The following is a 22,075-nucleotide window of genomic DNA, read 5'->3' on the forward strand; positions in this document are numbered from 1 at the left end:
GCTAACCACACTGGAAATACTATCTAACCTTTTTTTTTTGTCTGCAAACTGGTCATGGTTTCTTCAAACAAATCTCCCATGAAATTGGTCCCAAATTAATTACAATTCTATTTTTCATAATGTCGGTTCCCTCCTAGCTCTTGTACTAGGCCCAGCTTGAGAACGAGCCGCTGTTCCTGACACAAAAACGAGTTCTAAGTAATGAGACATTGGAGGTGATTGTTAGATGTCTGCTACTTCTGTTATTTTTTTCCCCTCTTTTTACAAAAAGAATGCTTACAAATGTGTATTTCCTCCACCCCCTCAAAAAAAGAAGTTCCATATAACTTTATCATATTTTTCTTTTGTATTTTTTCCAATTTAAAAAAAGAAAAAGGAAAAGGAAAGTATTTTCTAATTACTTTTTTAAAACCCCACAAAGTTTTATTTCATTTGCCATAAAGCAGTGGACGTTTCCCTCCCCCAAAACAAAACCGTGGTGATGAAAGTGCTTGACTGAAAGTGTGATTGTTCTTGTTTTCAGGGAATAGAACAATTGAAAAAGGAAGAGAGAAGATGGGCTAAAAAAACAAAATGGATGAACATGAAAGCAGTATTTGGCCATCCGTTCTCTATAGCGTGGCTTAGCCCATTTGCTACACCAGACCAGGGGAAAGCAGACCCGTACCAGTATGTGGTCTGAAGAATCCTTGACCAGCAGATCCACTAAACACAAAACCACATGACAGCACTACCGTTCAATAAATTTTACATGAATGTTTAAAACGAAAAAGCAAAACAAAAACTTTTTTTTTAACATCAAGTAAAATGGCGAGCATTGCAGAGAAAAAAAGCCCCTTCTGCTGATGAGCTCCATTTTCTCAGGCTGTCCAGGCGTTTTTTTGGTGGTTGGAGCTCCTCCTCCTCCTCCTCCTTCTCCTCCTCCTCCTTCTCTTCTTTTTTTCAAATCCTTTTAAATTAACTTTCCTGGCCTTTGGTTTCTTCTTTGCTTTCTGTTTGGCATAACTAATGTGGAAGGGGCGTTATTTGCTGGTGGTTGTGCCCGCCTCTCCTAACTGTGCAAGTCATGACTTTGGTGGGACTAGCCGGTGGTGGTCCCACTAGTGAGAACAGAGTGCCATCTGCCTTCCAGCACCTCTGGGGGCCAGCGTGGGGAGGAGGACCGTCCTGGGGGTAGTATCCTGGGACCTCCCCAAAGATGGACACTCAATCACTGAGCTGGGAAAGGTTGAGGATCAGGGAATGGAGCCAATCAGAAGGGCCTCTGGGGCCCTGGCTTCATAGGACAGTGGGAGTAGCTTTAAAACAAGGCCCAGGGGCCTCTGCTCCTTGCTCCTGATAAAGGAAGATTGGTTCTGTCGAGCTGCCTTGTGGATGGGAGGGAGGGAGGGAGGGAGGGAGGGATGGGCTAAGTGGGAGTAAAGTCTGTTTCCACCAAATCAAGAAATTGTGCCCTCTGTTAGTCAGTAGAATGACTAGGATGGGCCATTTCTTCTCAGTGCAAAATGCCTTAGACTAAAGGAAGAATGAGAAGTGCAACTTCAGGAGAGTAGCTCAAGCCGTTGTTTCCTCAGTGAGATGCCAGTTAAGCAGTGTCAGTGATGGGGGATGTGGAGGTGGAGGAGGCAGAGACATTGGTATCAGAATGTGGCCCCTGCTGCAGTCCGGCGTAGACCCTCCAAAATGATTCATTTTCAGGGATTAGCAGTTACAAAGCCGTCAAAGCAAAGTCATCCTCTGATATTTATGCACAGTAATAAACACACATACACACGTAAGTTGGAAGCAGCTTCAATGTTAGGGAGTCAAAATGCTACTATCATAGATGATGCGGGGAGAATGGGTGGCACTCTGGCCTGTGGTTTCACAAAGCCAGGAGAAAGAAGGGCACGTGTCCTACACACAGAACAAAAAGGTGACCTTAGCCTGTGTGACCAAGGTGATTGGGGTTTTGTGTTGGAGCAGAATCCAAGGAGGGAACGGGGAGGACCTTTTGAATGCTGGATGTCTGGATTCTTATCAGTTGGTTTTTTTAAAAATCCTTTTATTTAGCTTTCATTTTGAGAGTGTGAATGAGATGGAGTTAAACATCAGTCCAAATCTGGGTGTGGAAAAAGTCAGTAATCTGTGCCACTTTTCAGAAAGTAATGTGAATGTGCCGCATCTTCTTGATTCTGTCAATGCTTCCATATGGAAAACACATGCAATAAAATTTTTCCAAAACTTGTTTTCTGATTTAGCTCTGTGACCTGTTGCAATATAAGGAGAAAATAAGCAAATCCTCTTTGCAATTGATGTGATATTTTTCCCCATAGTTCCTTTTTGACCAATGATCTAACACTCCTCTGGGAAAAAAGAGGTTCTAATTGACTCTTCCCAATGGGTGAGTAGATGTCTCAAGGATCGAAACTTTGGTTCCTTTGGTTTCCTTGCACCAAATTCACTGTGTGAATTTCAGCCCTCTAGCCTCTGGTCCTGTAAGAATGAAGTCGAGATGACAGGATTGCACATGTCAGTTACAGTAGCTGGATTCTTGAGAGAAAGAGGAATGTCTTTCGCATGTGACCCCTCGGTTAGAAACAAGTTAGAACAAGAAAAAGCCACTGCAAACAACACTTTGCCTTTATCTCGCTAGTATTGTTTTGTAGAGATCTTAGCTCTTTGGTTATGACCTTTCAGATTGAAACAGATCACGTCCTTTCTGTTTGATCAACTCATTCAGTGACCTTGCCCAAATCAAGTTCCTTTCCCTGCCTCACTTTCTCTATTTATGCAACAAATGGGACTGTTTTCAGGACCTCTTAGCAATATTTTCTCCTTTTATATATTAGGTGGTTTAACTCTGTAATAATACTGATTGCTTAGCTTAAAAAAATACTAAGAAAAAATCAGTGTTGGATCTTCACAAGAGTCTTAATGTGGCTCACCTCCAACTTTGATTGGCTCTTTGGTAGTTCCCATGTTTAGCTGCCTTTATTCAACAACTCCACTCCCACCTTCTTCCTATCCAGTTCGCCTTTGGATGGTACAGTAAGACGAAAGAAAAACATGGCTCAGCATTTGAATGCCTTTGAAATAGAAGCAGCTTTCACCATTTCTAAGGACGTTTCTGCTCCTTTGAACTAGATTATGTTTCTTTAGTACCTTGCAGATTTTACCTGAGTATCTGAGGAGAGCAGTAAATGTTTTCGCATGTACACATGTACTGAATTTTCTGTGCCCTAAAAGCATAGGAAGTTTTCTCTGTGATCAATAATTTCTCACGTATATGCTAACATTTGCCAAAAGAAGCACATTGTAGGGTTATAAATCGTAGTCAGATTACAGTCTTCCTTATTGTAGCATTTTTGAATTTGGACTCAGTTTGGTGATGATGAAAGAGTCATGGATGAGAAGTCAGAAGACCAGAGTTCAGATCTTGGCTTTTCCACTCACTGATTGTCTTGCCTATCCTTAGCCCAGGGGCCTAGTTTTCTCCTCTTGTCTAGTGAGGAGGCTTGGATAGCCTAGGTGATGTCTCAGGTTCCTTGCAGCTCTAGAATCCCTCGAGCCTGTGATAAAGTGGACGGAGTCATCCTCAGATGCACCTTGAGGAGAGGTGCTATTGGAATACAAAGGAATACTGCCTGAAATTCCCTTGTCTTCCCTCCTCTGTACCTTAAAAGCTAGGACAAGGATCCACAAGACGTCTCCCATGCAGGATGTTGACTTGGGGTGTGGTGTGAGCACCGGTCCAAGAGTCGAGAGCTTGGGTTTTGGTACTGGCTCTGCCGCCAGCTTGGCCAAATCCTTTTGCCTCTTGCTCTAAGTTTCATCTGCAAAACAAGGGAGTTGGATGCAACAATCTCTGGTCCCCTTGCAGCTCAATAATTCTATGATTTCTGCTCCTGTTAACTACATGTAAAATGAATGTGTGCATATGCAAATCAATGCATCACTATTGGTTAATTTTTGTATGCAAATTAGTTTGTGTACAGATGTGTATATGCCTGTCTGTGTTTGGTCTTAGTAGAGGCAGCATAGTATAGTGGGAAAAATGTTGAACTTTAAGTCAGAGGACCTGGGTTCAAATACCTGCTGTGCCACTCACTATCAGTGTGACCTTGGGCAGTTCACTGTCTCTGAGCCTCAGTTTCCTCATTGCAAAATGGGGAAAATAAAGCTTGCACTACCTACCTCACAGGGTTGTGGTGAGGAAGGTGCCTCGTGCTGTATTCTTCCTCCTCCCCCCAGTAGATTGTAAGCCCCTTGAGGGCAAGCACTGTGTCCTCTTCTCATCTCTGTATCCCCAGAACCTAGCACGGTGCCTTGCACATAGTAAGCCTTTCTGTTAAATAACATCTTGTCTTTTGTAGTCCTTCCCTTCTGAGACCCTCAGGTATCTTGTACCTACCAACCAACGTTGGGTCACCTAAGCCAGTAGGGAAAGGGAAAGCAGGGGTCATTGAGATCCACAAAGAATGTAAAAATCTCCTTTCAACCCCGTCAATATGTACTTCTTCGTACCTAGTGCAAGGCACTGTCTGTGGCTCCTTTCCCTTCTTCCCCCTTCCCCACACCTTCCAGTCTGTTTTACAAAAGACAAGGAGCTTTGACGTAGCCAGACTGACTAAATCATCTCGTTTTCCCTCGTGTATTTGGGCAAAGTTACTTACTAGCCAAAGGGCCAGCAATGGAAGCAGGGGAGAAAGCTGGGCTAACATGCTCTTCCAAGTGGATAATGGGTCTGAGTAACCTGGGATCGACGGGCTTGTATCATCCTATGTGTATCAACGATATAGATGAATTTGTACTTTTGTCCTTTGTATGTATGACTACTTTTTTTGGTTTTGTTTTTCAATATATTTAACTCCCCCAGAGAATGATATATATGAGAATGCCTTGTAGAAAATAAAGAATTCCCCATGAAGTGGGAGCAAGCTGTTTGTTGGCTTTTGCCCTTCTCCCAGCGATTCAGTCAAACAAAAACCTCCCCTTCCCTTCCTGCCCCCCACACCCACCAGGAACTTATCCCACCTCAGTGCTCTGTCTTAACCCCTGCCTCCTGGGGGTGTGTGAATGTGCAGTTATCAATGCATACGCCTGGAAAAGGTCTTTCTGTGGGATCCTGAGGCATCCTGCCTCAATGAGGGCATGGCAAAGCATAGCATTACCCAAAAACATCCTGTGGAAATTAAAGAATGGAATGAACAGAAGGGAAGAGCTAGACTTACTTCATCATAGGTAGTCCACAGGCATCCAGGCTGTCCGTAAACAGAGGAGTGCTGCTTCCTGATTTGTGAGTGCCCAGAGAAGGGTGGCCCCCGACTTTGGTGGGTCCTTTCTTATTCTATCTGTGGTCACAGAGAGAAATTGGTTCACTTCCGCCCTGGATACAGTTTATTTCCCTAGGCCTTCTGTTCTACACAAGTCAATGGCCCACCCCATACCTTCTGGGAATTTGCATTTAAGGCATTTCTTGAAATGTTTCTAATCTTTATGCTACAGTAGGGTGCTACATCAAAGTTAGGGAGTTCAGCTAGTAACTCAAAGTCCGTCCTGCCTGTTCAGGCCTGGGGAGCCCTCTTTGGCATTGAATGACCTGATTTTTTTTTTCCTCTCCTCATTCAGAGTTTTGGCAGGTGGCCTTGGTTTCTTTAACCTTCCTCACCCTTGTCGAATAGTGTGATGGGCTGAGGGGAGTCAGAGGGCATGAGTTCAAATCGCAGAGGAGTCACCTTACCTCTCTGGAGCTCAGGGCTGGACCAGCTGCTCTCTACAGTCCCTTCCATGTTAAGGTCTGATCTGCTGAGGCCCTTCTGCAGGCAGAGGGACATCCCACTGTGCTCTGTCCTTGCCTCCTTGGTGCTCTAATGTGCCCCTCCCCCCTTTCCCAACAAGGAACTTGAAGTGTATTCTGGTCCACGGGGGAGAGAGTTGCTATTTACCTTCATTGCTTGATAACCCACTTTAGGGTCCCTGGGCTCCAGTTTTCAAAGTGCCTGGTGGCAAGCAACTTGATCATCTTTGTTTTCTGAGGACCCCTAGCTCTGATTACTGCCTTGACTTCATCAAATCAGTCAGTGAACATTTAAGTGCCTATTATGTGCCAAGCACTGTAGGTGCTGGGAATACAAAGGAAAGCCCCCCAGGTCCCCCCAAAAATCCAATCCCTGCAGTCTGGGAGTTCACACTGTAGTCGGGGAGACCACCTGTAAACCAGTCTACATATACAGGGTAACTGGGAGGTCCTTTCACAGGGAAGGCACTGAGATTAAATTTGACTGGGGAAGGCTTCTGGTAGAAGGTGAGACTTGAAGAAAGCTGGGGGATCTAAGGGGTAGAGATAGAGAAAGAGCATTCTGGGCAGGGGGATGCCTAGCGAAGATGCCGTGAGGTGGGAAGTAGAGTATGGTGTGTGAGAAAGCCGCAAGGCCGGTGTCCCTAAATGGGCCGGGATGAAGAAGGTCACTGGAGGATGGGGATGCGATGGGTCAGACGCCCATGTGGAACCGGAGAGGAGAGACTGGAAAGTTAGCTCATAGCTCCAAGCCTCAGTTTCCTGGCCTGTCAGATAGGAAGGATGATACCTGCCTGAGCTATTTGACAGGGGTTTTGTGAGGATAAAAGAGCTGGTAGGTGCGAGATTACTTTAGAAAGTTAAGAAGGGCAACAAGGAATTCACAGTTTCTCAAAGGATAAACCATATTAAGTGTCTGTGGGTAGAGAGCTGGCCTCAAAGTAAGGATGGGGTTCTAGGAGGCAGGATCGTATAGAGGGAAGAGCCCTGGCTTCAGTAAAAGACCTGAATTCAAATCTTGCCTCAGACACTAATTGTATGACCTTGGGTAAGTCACTATCACTTCTGCCTCGGTTTCCTTAACTATAAAATGAGGCCATTTGACTAGGTGGCCTCCTCAGCCCCTCCCACCCCAAGGTCCAGGACCGAGTTAATCCCACCTCTTAAATACTAGCTTCATGAGCCTAGGCAACTCCCTAAAACTCCTAAATTGGTGAGCTGATGCCTACCAAGACCAGTGAGGGTAGTTAAGTCAGAAATCGCCAATCAGCGGAGCTCCTCCCCAGGTGAATAGCAGGAAGCGTGCTGGCTCCAGCCCAAGAGGCCTAACTTCAGTCCTGGCTAATGGCTGGCATTTATGTGGCTCCTTACAACAGCCCCGAGAGAGAGGTGAGATCTTTGTCCCGTTTTACTGATGAGGAAACTGAGGCAAACGGGTCAAGTGACTTGCCCAGGGTCACATAGCCAGCGAGTGTCGGAGGCTGGATTTGGATCAAGCCTTCCTGATGCCAGCTCCCGTACTCTGTGCGCCGCACATCTCTGCCACTCACCAGATGAGCAGATTGGACTAACTGACCCATAAAGGCTCATTTCCAGCTCTGCCATTTCAGGATCTTGTGAATGAATAGAAAGGCTCCTGTGTTTTTAGCATGAGCTCCACCATGGGTGAGCAGCACTATCCCGGGTGGGAGCTTTCCAGACCCTGGGTCCCATGGAAATTCCAGGTTAAAGCAGATTAGCCAGTTGCAAGAAGCATTCCCTAAGTAAATCCTCTGAGTTTCTGGCTGTTGCCTCCCAGGGTGAAAAACAATGACCGAAACAAGAAAAACCAGGTGACTTGCACAAGATCACATAAGGACCAGACTGCACTGTCAGTTCTCATCAAGATCTAAGAAACTCACACTTCAGAACCAGGGTAAAGAGAGCTCCCTGGCAGCAGAGAAATCAGCAGGGAGGAGAGTGTTAAACAGAGCTGTCATAGTGGGGGGACGGGAGAGTACTTGCATGCATGAGTCAGGAAGTCCTCAATGCTAAACCTCATTCATCGTTAACTTTCTGTGTGATCTTGGGCAAGTTATTCCTCCACTCTGCCTCAGCTTCCTCATCTGTAAGGTTACTTCCAGCTGGAAAAATCCAGTTTGTAGTCAAGTCCTCGCTGACAACGATGTGGTCCCTCGAGCCACCTCTTTGGGATGCAGGGAGAGAACAGGGCGCAGCAGTTAAGGTGGTGAGAGGTTTTGATTGTGGCAGGTGGTGGCATAATTGGTTGATGTCCAGTGTGCTCCTGGCCAGGCCATAGGAGACAGTGGACACTACCCTGGATTTGGAGCTAGAGGACCTGGGTTCAAATCTTGACAATATTCATCAGTCGGTGCTCAGTAAATACTTGTTCACTCCCTCCCTCCCTTCCTTCCAATACCTCCCAGAGTTATGGTGAGGATCCCATGAGATGATATTTGTGAAGCGTTCAGCACCGTGCCTAGAACACAGTAGGTGCCACCTAAATGGTCATTCTCTAACCTTCTCCCTGTTTCTGGGCTTTCTGATCAGCTGCAAAGAGGGTTGGACAGGTTTGGGAGTAGGAGGGGATCCTGGGCAGGTGGATGTGGTTGGGGCCCTGGGGAAGAGGGCTAAAGGTCAGCCTCTGGGTCTAACTCCTTGTAGCTTCTTTCTAATGCTCTCCTTTTGAATGGCCTGATTGGTGAGTAACGGTCACAGGAGCAGGTGAGTGGACGGGGGTGGATGAGAGGCCAACAGCATGGCTGAGTCTCATCTTGGAGTTTTGCTTACCCCCTCTCGCTTGGGTTCTCGCTTGGGTTTATGAGCTTTAGAGGCTTCGGCCCCTTTCCCCCTATTGCTGGCTCTCCTTCAGTCCGTTTCCTTTACATGGTTCTGGGTTTGCGGTGACTGTGATGGAGGGAGAGGGGTTTTCACATGCTTTAGTCACTGGGTTTCCTGCTGGCCAAGAGACTCTCAAGCTGGGTCTGAGAGGCACCCCAAGCCTCCTGTGGGTGGGGACGGGCCTGCCATCACCTTCTAGTCTGCATGTTTTCTACCAGATAAGCACCAGCCAGTAGTTTGGCTGATCAAACAACTAGCCTCACAGTCATCTGGGCATCTGAAATCACTAAGCGGCCCATTTCATCACATGTGGTCAGTTGGATGGCCTTTATCATACACTCAATTGAGCTGGACAGACTGGTCCACTGCTCAGGAGCCAGCTGGCTAGCAGAAGGATGGTGGCCTCAGTCTCATGTGTCCCTGTTTCCATGGGATGTGCCTAGGTTTGGTGCTGGTTGGGGATGTTTCCTATTCTGGGCAAGGCCTGGAGGAAGAAGGACTCACATGAGCCAGGGCAGCAGGAGAGTGGGGGTGGGGACAGAGAGGCCATACCCTTTGCAGGCTGGCCTTCTTCCTTTGCCTGCGATGTTTCTCCATCTGCCACCCTTACTTGTCCTGTTACGATGATGCCATTGGACGGCAGAGGCCAGCCTGGTCACCTCCTAGCTCCGCTCATCTGTAAAATGGGTGGGTTTGACTATGATCATTAAGGTTTCTTTGAACTCTCAGTATTCAATGAAAGCTCCCTAAGAGCCAGCACCTTTTCATATCTTGCCTTTGTACCCCAACACTTCGGACAGATGCCTGGCACACAGTAGGCGCTTCGTAAATGCATGTTGATTGATGGAGGGCTTCGCTGAACAGGAAGCACTCACTCCCACCTCTGCACGTTACCTCCAGGGGCAGGTGGCATGTCCCCATTGCTTTCCTCCCAGTGGCTACTCTCGTGGAATGTAATTCTTAGCAGCAGAGAGGGGCGTGAAGAGGGACTTTCAGAGTCCAGAGTCGCCTTGCGCCCTTCCTTATAGGGATCACAGCTCTCTTTCTCTCTCTCTCTCTCCCTTCTTTCCTCCAGGGCATCGAGCGGCTCAAGAATGAAGACCCCACTTGGGAGAGGACCGTCAGCTGGGAGGGGATGAAAGCGGCTTTTGGAGGAGATTTCTCCCTGAATTGGTTTAACCCTTTTAAGAGCGTGGGCAGCAAAACTGACCCATCTCTTCCAACACCGGCGTCAGGAACAGCCTCAGGAAGCAGAGAAGGGTGCTCCGAAGGCTGCTCTCAACAGCTGGATGAGTTTGAGGAAGTAAAAGGATAAAGAGGCTCACCCAGTGTCATTTGGGTGTTGGAAGGGCCTGCATCCCCAGGGATACACTTTAGAAAGAAAACCCATAGCAGGAGAGAAAAGACTTGAGGGATTTCCCCCAAAACCTCCCATTTGGAAAGCCCATTCCTCCTCCCCTTCTCACTCTTGAGAGGAGAAGGACACAGGCTTTCTCTGCAGTTCTCTGAGAATGTGGCCTTGCACTTAAGAGTTGGCCATTCCCTGTAGTGCTGGACGCTGAGCTTTTTCTCTGGCCACCATTCTCATCTTATCATCATTGAAGTAGATCCTGCAGGCTGACTCCTTTTATGTTGGCTTCTCCTGGGAAGGCTGCCCTTCTCAAGGACCAGAGGCAGCCCTGCTCCCAGGCCCTTGGAAGTGGAGCTCAGGAAGGAGTCCAACAAGAGACAGCAGAGAAGGCTGGAATGGGAGGAAGGGATGAGGAGGGGGAGCTAGGCTTGAAGCCCGATGGCAGGGCCCTGGCTCTCGAGATTTGTGGCCCCTAGTCACATCCCTGACTTCTGGAGGTGGGCACTAAGTCTGGTTGGTCTATCTAGAAGTTAGGAAATAAAAGCACTTCCCCAAATGTGGGAGCATTTCAGGGAACATCCCCTGTTGCAGGGGGCAGAGAAGTCAGGCCAGGCCAAGAGCGTTTCCTGTCTTGTGTTTTTGTGTACAATGGCCTGACTTCCTCTTACCTCGGGCTCAGATATAGAGAAGTCAACCCAAAGGGATTATAGCCACTACAGAAAGGAATGTCCCACTATTAGCTAAATTTTTAGGACGCCTGGCCACCGATTGGCCCAAAGTGCAATATATTACTCATGGGAATGTCAGGGGTTGTACCACTAAGGTGGCATATTTGTTTTCCTGTCTCCAGTGGCAGGATTAATTTAAAGGAGGACTCTAGTGATGAGTCCAACATGTACAGTAATAAAGAGATTAATTTATGCACATGTGCACTGGGAGATAGGGCTCATATTGGGAGCATGGCACAGGAAATCAGCCCACTGACCGGCAATTTTCGCTGATTAGTCAGCAGGGTCTGGCTAGCACCAAAAAAAAAAAAAGCTTATGTCCAATATAGCCAAGTGCCTTTATCAAGATGAACCATTTGGAGATTATATTACCTTATAAAATAATGGGTAAGTGTGAGTGTTTGTGTATTACATATAGGAAAATCCACTGAAGGGCAAGCGTGTTTTTAAAGCCAATTGATGGCCTAATACGTTCAATCTCTCTGCTATCTTCTCTCAGTGGACTTTGCTTTAAATCTCCCTTGTAGGGAAAATCCACCAATTCACATAGGCTAATAGGACCACCAGCAGATTTTAAAGGAAACCTTAAAAGCAGTTTAGGCCTTTAAAAGAAAAAGTCTGCCTCAAAAGAAGGGTACTAGCTAAAGTAGTAGGGTTACTTTTGTTTCCAAGAAACTTGTTCCCTCCTGAAGTTGTTGGGTGGTGCCTTTGATGTGTTCCCTTAGTCTGATCAGAGAGATGTCCAGCTATTGCTTGGATACAAAAGAAAGCATTGGATTTTCCTTCTGTGTGTCTTGTGGGTCATACATGCACACACACTTGCACATGCATGCACACACATTACCACTTACTGTATTCTAATGTCCCTGGCCACACCATCTGCTAGTCAGGTGTGATCCTGACGTCTGGATACTGACTTGTGACAATACAGCTTTGATGGGGCAGAAATGCCCCAGCTTTCTATGGTCACCCCCCAACTCAAGAATGATAAAGGGTCTTTCTGCCTAGTGTTCCCACCAGGCCCCATGGCGTGAGGCCGTGTCATCTCCCCTTAGCCAGATGTCATTCAGAAACCTAACTCTTCCCCCCTGCCCCCAACTCTTGAGACTTAACCCTTCCCTTTTGCTGACTAAGGCTGCTGGGCTTCAGTCCTGTTTTTCTAGTCCCCATTTAGATGAAATCAGCTGAAAACTAACTCAAGTTGCCTCGCCCGGATTTGTCTCAGCTGGCTTCAAACCTGCCCAGCAACTACAGTGTACTACTCTAACTATCTCTGTTCTAAGCTCGAAAGAAGGCATGGTTGCCCCGCTTTTAATAAAGCCAGATCAGACTTTTGGGGATGTGGGCTTTGGGCATTCTTAAGAAAGAGCTGAGATTTCATGAATGGGAAGAGAAAGGAGACCAAACCAGCAGCCTTGTCAGAATGATGCTTCAGTGAAGGAGGCTAAGTAAAAAGTGGATGTTGGAATCTCTTTGTTAACACCATCCACAATCAGCATGCACTCTTACTGATGTGACCAGTCCATTGGGGGAATGAATAACTCCATAGGCTAAGCTTATGAACAACTTCCACCATAAGCACACAGAATACAAAACCCCTGGAGGAGGCCACATCCTCCTTTGACCCCTTAAGGTTTTGTGAGGCTTCTGGGCTGGCCATTTGATTTTCTTGGTAACAACTTTATTATTTATGAAATGAGAGCAATCCTGAGCCCAAGAGGGAACTTCGGGCCAGTTAAACTTTCATTTAAGACTGGTCACTGAACTATGTGTCATTCGGTGGTGAGGAATCCAGTATCGTTGTCAGAAAGCAAAAAGTCCCGTCATTTCTTCAGAAGGACCTGTTTTCTGAAGTATGGACCACAATATTGTCCTATTCAACCACCAGGCAGCTTGGGACTTGGAGTACAAGGAGTCCTATACCAAAGAGCCAGAGTATTGTGGTTCTTCGTGCAGTCTTTGTGTGATGGAGGGAGTAGCAATAGGGACTGAGTTGGGATACTGGATTAGGTAGAAGGAAGAACCTAGAAGTCTGAGCTCCAGAATTTATCCAGGAGGACAGTTGGCCCAACAGCCTCTCCCAAAAAAAAGGGCAGTCCACTCATCAGATGTGCCTTAACCTATTTATTCTACCTCTCTGCCCAGCAAGGGGTACACACCAAAGGGAAAAAATTTCTTTGAACCTAAAGCAGGGTCTCGGTTTGGGGCTTACACTTGAGATGGCAGCTAGGGGCTTGTTCACTGTCTTACTTGCCCATAATAAGAGATGAATGATTCCCGATCCCCTCGTCTACAGACCAGAAACAGTAGCCCCAGTCCTATTACTGACACCCAGTCTAGAGCACAGATAACCTGCTGGGCCTTCCTTTGCATCTGATGAGCTGTCCCATCTGGCTCCTTGACGCTCAGGCTTGATGTAAAAGTGTCACTCCGTCCACAGTGAAAAGAATCAAAGCAGTTTTGAACACAGCAGCCCACCATGGGACAGGATTGCCATTGATTTCCTTCTACAATTCTCTGGCCACCACTAAACCCTCAGTCTTAAGGAGTTTGCAGAAATTCTTATGGCCAAGGAAATCATGAGATGGAATCTACTGTTAGAAAATGCTGGGCCCAAGTAGTTGCCTTTGGGTGTGAAAGGAGAACCCATTAGCTTGGAGTTGGGGCCTCCACATTGGTGTCCAAGGCCATTTTCTCTTGTGTTGAGGAACAAGAGAGCTTCTGGAAGCTGTGCCCTCTCTCAGCTCCCCAGCTTCTGAATGCCTGTCTAAGGTCGCCGGCAGGGACTATGCAACCTTCTGAGAAGGCCCATCTGGGCTGGAGGATGGGGGAGGGGTTCTTCCATTTCTAGGGTGGAAAGCGAAGGGGTGTCATGCACCTCCGGAGCCCACAGCTGCTGTTCCTCAGTTCCAGCTTCTAAATGTTTTCTTGTGCTCTTGGTGTCTGTAATAATGTTTGGTGCCTTGGAGAGTTTATTTACTAAAACACGTTGTTTCTCTCACTGTCGTCTCAGCTGTGTTATTTAGCACCAGCAGGGGTGGGACCACCATATTCAGTGAGCAAAGTCCATAGAATCTTTCTAGGCTGGAGCTCAGACTTGTGTAACCAGACCCAGCAGGAGCTAGAGAGCCCTGAGGGGCAGGAGGGCAGGAATGGTGGAAATTATGGGCAAAATTACCCTTAGTAGATTCAACATGCATTTATTGAGTGCCTGCTCAATGCAAAGCAGGTCTGATCCTGGACCTGTGAGGGAGATAGGCAAATATAAAACAAAGACAAATATAAAAGCCCTCCAGGGCAGGAAGCAAACAAAAAACATACAGGAAACTAAAATAATAATTGAGAGGCTACATAAAATGAATTGCCAGGGATTGGGGAAGGGGGCAGATCAATCTTTTTCGTTGTTTTTGCTAAAGAGGGACCTGCACACATCCACAAAAAATAAAGGAAGGGAAAAGTTCACCTTATAGGTAATGATAAAGGAAGGGGAGCTGGTGTTCTAGAAAAAAAAGCAAAGGGGTCAACCTAATTAACATCTTTGAGATTTTTAAAGGATTTTGATGAAAATAATGAGTCTGTTCCCTCATCTGCAAAATGAGGGATGTGAATAAAATAATCAGAGATTTCTAGCTGGGTGGGACCTCAAAGGCCATCTGGTTTATCTTACAAAAAAGGAAGCTTGAGGCTTGGGAGAGGTTCGGGGAGGGGAGTAAAATGACTTGTCCAAGGCAGGAGTGAAGCCCATGCTCTGAGGCCCTCTCTGCCTCTACAACTGTTATTCTGCAGGTGCTTGTTCCTGTCTGGAGAGCCCAACAAGATATAGTGAACTTAAAGTGAGAGAGGTTTCCCGGGGCCTCATATATGAGCAGGTGCTTAATAACTTCACTGAGTTCACTTGATTAAAAGAAAGCACTCCCCTGATCATCAGCTAAATCCAACAGTAGAGAAGACCCTTAAGGCTGGTTTCGAGGTCTCTATCTCTAGAGATGTTTTAGAACAGAACAGTAGAAAAGTTTATCTAGAGGCAAGGGTCTGTTACAGCCAGATGTTACCTATATGTATCAGTTCCTGTGTTATTCATGAGCAAGCCTTGTCTTGAGGACTTCTTCACATGGTGTACCTCGATTCAAAGCCGTCTGGCTGTTCCTTGGCCATCTGGGCTGCTTCACTCTAGACAAGTAGGCTATTTATTGGTAGGAAGCCCTGCTTACTCTCTGGGTGCTGGAGAATCCCAGAAGGAAGAGAGGATCTTCAAGCCCCTAACCTGAAGAAGGTTTTAATGTTCATTTTAGTACCTTTTCAGAAAGAAGTGGACAGCAGCAAGGACAAAGAGGAGAAAGAAAAAACCCTCAACCCATGAACTGGCCATATGTCCCCCAATAATAAAAATAATTGATTGAGCCAGCATCAGAATGTGAGCATGTCCAAAGTGTGGCTGAGTTCAGAACTTCGTCGTGGGGGAGCTAAAGTGTGTGGCTATCTGTGCCTAGCCTAAGAAAAGCCACCAGTTGGCCAATAAATCTCAAAGCTTCGTGGAAGAGGTAGAATTTTTTCAGTTATGCAATTTCTTCGACACTCAAACATTTAAATGCCTACTATGTACAAGGCACTGTATGGGTTACCTAGGTTAATGTTGCTAGATTAGAATGATCTAGTCCCTGCCCTCAAAAACCTTCCATTCTACTGATGATGATGAGATAGAGAGATAGTTTGATGAGATGGGCTCAAAGATCTTTCTTGCCATGTGTGCTGCTTTGAAAAAAAGCCCAGAGGCAGAAATAGGGTGGGCACATGTGCCTGAGACAAGCTGGGTTGGCAGGAGCAGCAATCAGCACAAGAGCATATATTTAGAGCTGGAAAGGACTTTAGAGGTCAACTAGTCCAACCCATTCATTGGACTGCGTGCCTGGCACATGGTAAGAGCTTAAGACATGTTTGTTGATTGCCTAAAGAAGAAGTAGGTCCAGAGAGGACTGAAGATCTGAGCTCAAATCCTACTTTAGTTATAACTGAGTGACCACTGTCACTCTCTTAGCCTCTGTTTCCCCATCGATAAGATAGAGATGTCAATAATAACACCTACCTCACAAGGTCGTTCAGAGGATCAAATGAGATAACATGAAAATGCTTTGTAAGCCTTACATTGCTATAAATGCTATCTGTTACTCTCTCCCAAGGTCACACAGGGACCTTATTTTATTTACGTGATCCCCCCTATCAACCCAACTGCTGTCCCTATGATCTTAGTCACTGCTCTTGTGAAGTGGGAAGTGTGGGAACTTGAAGGTGACAGGAGTCAGGAGTACCACTGCCCCCCGGAATCTGGTCACTCCCTTTTAACTCCCTAGCCCCCCAGTCCCATGAGATCCAGCAGCAGGTTTTGGCCCTAGGGCTCAGGACTCAAAAAGCACATGGTGTTGTTAGGGGGACCATCAGTCAAGTGGGAGGCAGCTGGGCCCATCTGTTAGCCTCTTCTTAACCTTAGCTGGAGCCTCATAACATCCAGCCCTTCTGGGAAAGGGTGGAGCAAAAGCTGGGAGAGAGTGAGTATTTCGGTTTCTAGGCAGTCAAAGGAAATCTTTGCCAAACTGGGCTTACTGGGGAGGGGGAAGGAGAGAAGTGTGAAGCCTATAAATCTTTTTTTTTTTTCAAAATCAATTTTCCTGTAATATTTAGTGAGCCCACAGACTGAATAGCATGAGACAGTTGAAAAGGAACGTCGATCCCTACAAGAGTCAGGAACACCAGAGTTCAAATCCTACCTCAGACACATGACCCCAGGTAAGTTTCTCAACACCTTTGTGCCTCAGTATTTTTAACTGTAAAATGGTAATATAGTACCTACCTCCAAGGATTATTGTAAGGATCAAATGAGGTAATGTATGTAAAGCATTTTGCAAACATTAAGGTGCTATGTAAATGCTAGTTATTATTCAGAAGTGGGAGAAGTTTTAAATGCAGATACCCCTGGGGTAAAATCTTAAATTCATCCAAAGAATTATTTTGATACAGAGTTTCAAGGTCTGGGGAAGGGCAGCCTAGAAGAAAGGAGGGTGCATAAAGAGGCTGCGTGGCCCCAAAACCAATCTTGCCTGGCCCCTGTGTCCTGTGCACAACACACCAAGCCAACGAAGGCTGGCAGGTGAGGGCAAAAAATACTTAGCCAGCACACAAAGCCCTTCACCCAGCCAGGCCTCAGCCAGGTTCCCAAAGCATGGGGCTGAGACTCCATGTAATGGGGAAGTTTCCATCTGGCAGGTGAGGGCAAAAAATACTTAGCCAGCACACAAAGCCCTTCACCCAGCCAGGCCTCAGCCAGGTTCCCAAAGCATGGGGCTGAGACTCCATGTAATGGGGAAGTTTCCATCTGGCAGGTGAGGGCAAAAAATACTTAGCCAGCACACAAAGCCCTTCACCCAGCCAGGCCTCAGCCAGGTTCCCAAAGCATGGGGCTGAGACTCCAAGTAATGGGGAAGTTTCCATCCCTCCTAAGGTCCTCTTTGAAGTGGCCCATCTGGGGGACACCCCCATTCCCTTCAGTCAGGCCTCATACGGCAAGGCCCTTTGCCATTCTGGAGCTTTTCTCTGGATATTCCAAATCATTTAACACTGGGTTAAAAAGGTGTTCAGTACACTCTTGTCAAATGAATTAATGAATGAATGAAATGCCTACAAAGAAGAGCCAAAGAAACCACAACCTTGGAATTCCATCCTTCACCAGCCCTCACATCTATACGTACCCACGTTGTAAACTCTAACCAGGTATAATCCATAACCTAATTCCCCAGTGGGAAATGCCACTATTTGCAATCAAACCAACGAGATGAGTTCTCTCTCCTTACCTCCAGAGAAATTCTCAGTCAGTGATAGTGATCACCTCTTCAGCATAAATCTCTTTAACTTAGTTAGGATTCAGTTTGGGCATGGTTTTCTTCCCTTCTAGTTTTTAATGGATCACAGAATATTTGGCATTTAAAAATCCCATCAGGCAAGATATCCCTGGAAAATTCAAAGACAGACACGAATTAATCCATATATATTATTATTGTTTGTCCTTCATTTTCAAAGAGGACCAATGACATCATGGGGTGATGTCTTGACTCGTGAGTGAATTGGACTTAAGTGAGGCAGAGTCGTACAGAGTCATCAGCCTCCCTCAAGACAAAAGTCAAGACAACTGATGACAGCCTGGGCTGCAGTGGATGACCTTGGCATCTTCAGCGTCTGACCAAGCTCTAATCGCTCCACTGTGCCTGCTTCAGACACCTTCATGACTTTTGGAACAAATTGTTCTCGTCCGCCCATTCCACCAGGGGAAATCTTAACATGCTTGGAGTAGACATATCCTTAACTCACCAGTGGGTTTGAGGCCTATTGGTTACCCTCAACCTGGTTTATCTCATCTGCCCAAATGGTTTACCAGGGTGTGGCTGCTGCACATGCTAGATTCTTAGAGCCATGGGTGAGAGTTGGGTGCCAGGTGGACACTTGGCAAATCCTTAACTCAGAGGCGCTAGTCCTCCTTGAATACCCCATATGCCCCTCATATATATTAAGCATCTACTGTGTATGCCTATCACTGTGTGAGGCACAAGTGGAAAGACAAAGTTTAGAGAAGGAATGATCCCTACCTTTAATGGTTCTAAGAAAATACAGCACATATACTAGTAACTGTCCTTTCACTTAGTCAACACTTATCAGTCATGTGTTAGGCTTTGTCCAAGATGCTGGGAATGGAACAACAAAAATGAAACAATTCCTGCCTTCGAAGAGCCTAACTTCTAATTATATCAATTATTCTCCAATTAGCAGCAGAGCAATGTAAGTATGGGGCTGACCTTGGAGTCAAAAAGACCTAGCATGAGACTCCCTGGGTGAAGGTGGGCAAGGCATTTAAACTCTTGGTGCCCTGGGCACCTCCCTAAGACCAAATGTTTCCCACAAGTTAGTGACCTGCGTGGGTGGGGGGAGCTGCTACAACTGGATCTCCTTAGGCTAATGAAATCATGGATCGACTCATCAAAAGAGTCATTATTAAATATCATCATAGTCATCATCGCCCTCACTGTTACTGTTATTAATTATCCAGTTCTTTAATGGATGTGGTTTCATACCTCTTTCACTAGTGCAGGGACATTGAAATGGGAGATGGAACAGCAAGCAAGTGAATTTGGTTAGACGCAAAGATCTTAGGACTTGCACTCTACAGCATATAAGTAAGTGAAGACGAACACATGGATAGGAATGATGAAGATAAGATAATCAGCCCGGAAAGAATGGCTAGAGATGTATTGTAAAGAGTTTGTAATGGCATGGGGAGATAGTGAGTTCCCTGTAATTAGAAGGAAGTCTTCAAATAAACACTGGATTACCATTGGGTCATGATGTAGAAAGAATGCTTGTTCAAGTAGAGATAGAACTAAGTAACTACTCAAGGCCCTTCCAACTCTGAGATTCTGCCAAGCAGTCAACTAGTCTTCTCAAGAAATATTGTTCATTTGTAAGGAACTCAACCCAAAAGATTATCAGCAGTGAGACCCAGTCCTTTAGGTAGGGAAGGGACTGGGGCAATAACCAACAGGTGAACCCTACATCAGTGCAAAAAATAAAGAACCCAGCAAGTCTCAGCAGCTGAGGTCCTAGATTGACTCAATCCTTCCCTCTTCCAAACTCACACCTGGTCAACTATTTGAAACATAAACAGGTTCATTCCCTCTACCCAGAGTTTGCTTCTCTTCAAGTGGATTTTCAAAGTGTTCTTGAAGGTAAAAACACAGGCAAACTTCTGGCCAATCCTGGCTGTCTTCAGATTCTGGAGAGTTAAAAAGAGACCCAGAGAGAAAAATCAAGGCATGGACTTGATCGACTTTTTCCCTTTTGAAGCAAGGAAGACAGAATAGCAATCATAACCAGCTGTGGTTGGCCCATAGGAAAACCATTTCTCTGTTAACCAAAATAAGCTACCACATTTATTTTTTCATCAGCCAGCACCAGATTCTGGCCTATTTACCAGAGGATAGCATGATGTGCTTCCTTCAGGTCAGTTTTTAAGAACCTCAAGGAGATGAGACTCCAGCACAGCCCTGGAGGGAGAGAGATCATTCCACAGCCAGCAAACTGCACCAGTGGGAAAGTCTAGTTTGACATGCAGCCCAATTGCTGGATTCAGGTTTGTCTTAATCTTCAGATTAGCCTCCCTGGCCCGGGCCTCCAGTATAGCCCCATTCCATGCTCTTTTGGAGGCCCCTTCTTGCCTGAAGAAGGGACATTGACTGTTACTATTGTTCATCTTCAATATGTCACCCAACCAGCCACAACTTATAGGGTAGGCCACCCTATGCAGAGAACGCTCTCCACCAACTATTTCCTTAACTCAAATTGTCAGCAAATTCCAACAATTTCAGAGAAAATCAGAGCAATGCTCTTCATGGCTCCTTCTTTTCCATAGTTTCAGGTCTACAAGTGTAGCCCATCCAATGTCATCCTCTGGCTTACAAAAATACAGCAATAAGTGAAGTGATGTCACAGAGGACAGTTAGCTCCATAGGAAGGATGTTATACGTGATTTATGTGATCACAGATCTAGATGAAACCTTGGTGGTGGTGGTGTTCAGTTATACTGACATCATCACTGACATCATCAGCACCTTGCTCTGGGATTCCGAGGGGCACCCTCATTGTCACCCCAATTGTCTTTCCATCTCCACCTCCTCTGGGTGGATATTTACCTCACCTGACCTTATAGTAAATGAGGTCCAGGCTCCCCACTTCCACCTCTTCTGCCAGAGCTCCTCACCAGCTTTGCACTCATTATCCTTAAAGGTGAAGGAGGAATTGCCTTATGGCTAAGTTCTCTTCCTAGGCAGGACCCAGGCTGAGGTCTCCGAAGCATTCTCCCTCCCCCCCTCCTCCCCTCCCCATCACAGACTGGGGCGAAGCATCTTCAGTCCTCATTTTGAATGCAGGACATAACAACTCTGGGGAATAAAAGATCTCTCGTCCACAGGCCCTCCCCACCTCAGGATCTCATCCTTATCTTTCCAAGGATTATTTCATCATCTTGTTTTACATGATTGCTCCCCTGACACCTTGTCTTGCATGTTTCCAGGAAGAATCTCATTTTGTTATTTCCTGCCTGCCTTTCTAGCTCCCTCTTAGCCCTAACTTTATTTCTTTTCTCAGCAAATAAGTTTTTCAAAGGTTATTAGGCTACCATGCTTGTTTTCTCTTTGATGGACATTAAACACTCAATTTTGAGGATTTCAGTGATCTCTGAGACAAGGGCAGCCACAAATTGTTTTTCAAATAGAGGGTAAAAACACCACATTTATAAGCAAATCTCTAAAGATTTTTCCTTGACCCATTGAATAAACTTAACAATTTTTAAGCCTTTTTTTTTTTAAAACACCTTTACAAATCAACTGGTCAAAGAAAACCTCTGGGTTATCAGGTGTGCTTTCCCACTCAAAGTTAGATAATTGCTGAACTTTGGTAAATGCTGCCATGGAGACTTGGGGACAATACAGAAAATAGAAAGTATAAAAAATCATTTTAATTTTAACCCTCTGTGTTCAGGAGAGACTGCAGTGAAACCTTTATTAATAAGTATCTTAAGCCTTTTAACATTCTAAAAGTATAAGACTACTTCTCAGTATTTCTGTGCAGGAAATAACTCTCCTATGCTTCTATCTCAAGAAATAGCCTTTACATGAAATTAAATAGTTAAAAGCATGGGGCAGCTAGGTGGCGCAGTGAGTAGAGCACCGGCCCTGGAGTCAGGAGGACCTGAGTTCAAATCCGGCCTCAGACACTTGACACGTGTACTAGCTGTGTGACCTTGGGCAAGTCACTTAACCCCAGTTGCCCTGCCAAAAAAAAAAAAAATAGTTAAAAGCACAGAATACCTAAAAAGCTTTGTTTAGGCAAGAACAAACACTTGTATTCTCCAAAGAATTATTGTAATTATGTCTGTGAATATCCATGTTGCACCTGGCCCCTTATTTTCCAAATGTACTCCAATTTTTCAAAATAAATATATCATAGAGTTGACCATCTTAAAAAGAAAGGGCATCTTTGTCTTACTCCTGTATTTATTGAAAACGGTTTTCTTGTATCTCTATTTCATATGATGCTTGCTTTTGGTTTTAGATAGATACCTTTTGTGATATTAAAGGAGGTTCTTCTATGTCTATATAGGGTTAGTATAAGAGAGTTTTGTACTTTGTCAAAGGCTTTCCCCCTATCTTTTGAGTTGGATAGTTTAGATGTTTTGTATTCTAATGTGACTCATTATGTTGCTTGTTTTTCTAATACTGAACCACCCTTACATCTTTGGTATAAATCCAACTTGGTCATAATGAATAATTTCTTGGATAT

At 45.5% G+C, this 22,075-nt stretch overlaps 1 protein-coding gene across 2 annotated transcripts in view; it reads left to right on the forward strand.

Moving 5' to 3' along the window:
- ZDHHC3 (zinc finger DHHC-type palmitoyltransferase 3) overlaps nucleotides 1-13,700 on the forward strand; it is a 67,516-nt gene extending 53,816 nt beyond the window's left edge. The window contains exon 7 of one of the 2 annotated variants that reach the window (XM_036759614.1): nucleotides 9,696-13,700. In XM_036759614.1, the coding sequence (XP_036615509.1) occupies nucleotides 9,696-9,935 (240 nt within the window). In that variant the 3' untranslated portion in view covers nucleotides 9,936-13,700. Of the gene's footprint in view, nucleotides 1-523; nucleotides 4,920-9,695 lie in introns of those variants that run through there. The other variant, XM_036759615.1, reaches the window with a different exon arrangement.
- The last annotated feature ends 8,375 nt before the right edge of the window (nucleotides 13,701-22,075 follow it).

This window comes from Trichosurus vulpecula, chromosome 5, assembly GCF_011100635.1.
Source record: "Trichosurus vulpecula isolate mTriVul1 chromosome 5, mTriVul1.pri, whole genome shotgun sequence".
NCBI lineage: Eukaryota > Metazoa > Chordata > Mammalia > Diprotodontia > Phalangeridae > Trichosurus > Trichosurus vulpecula.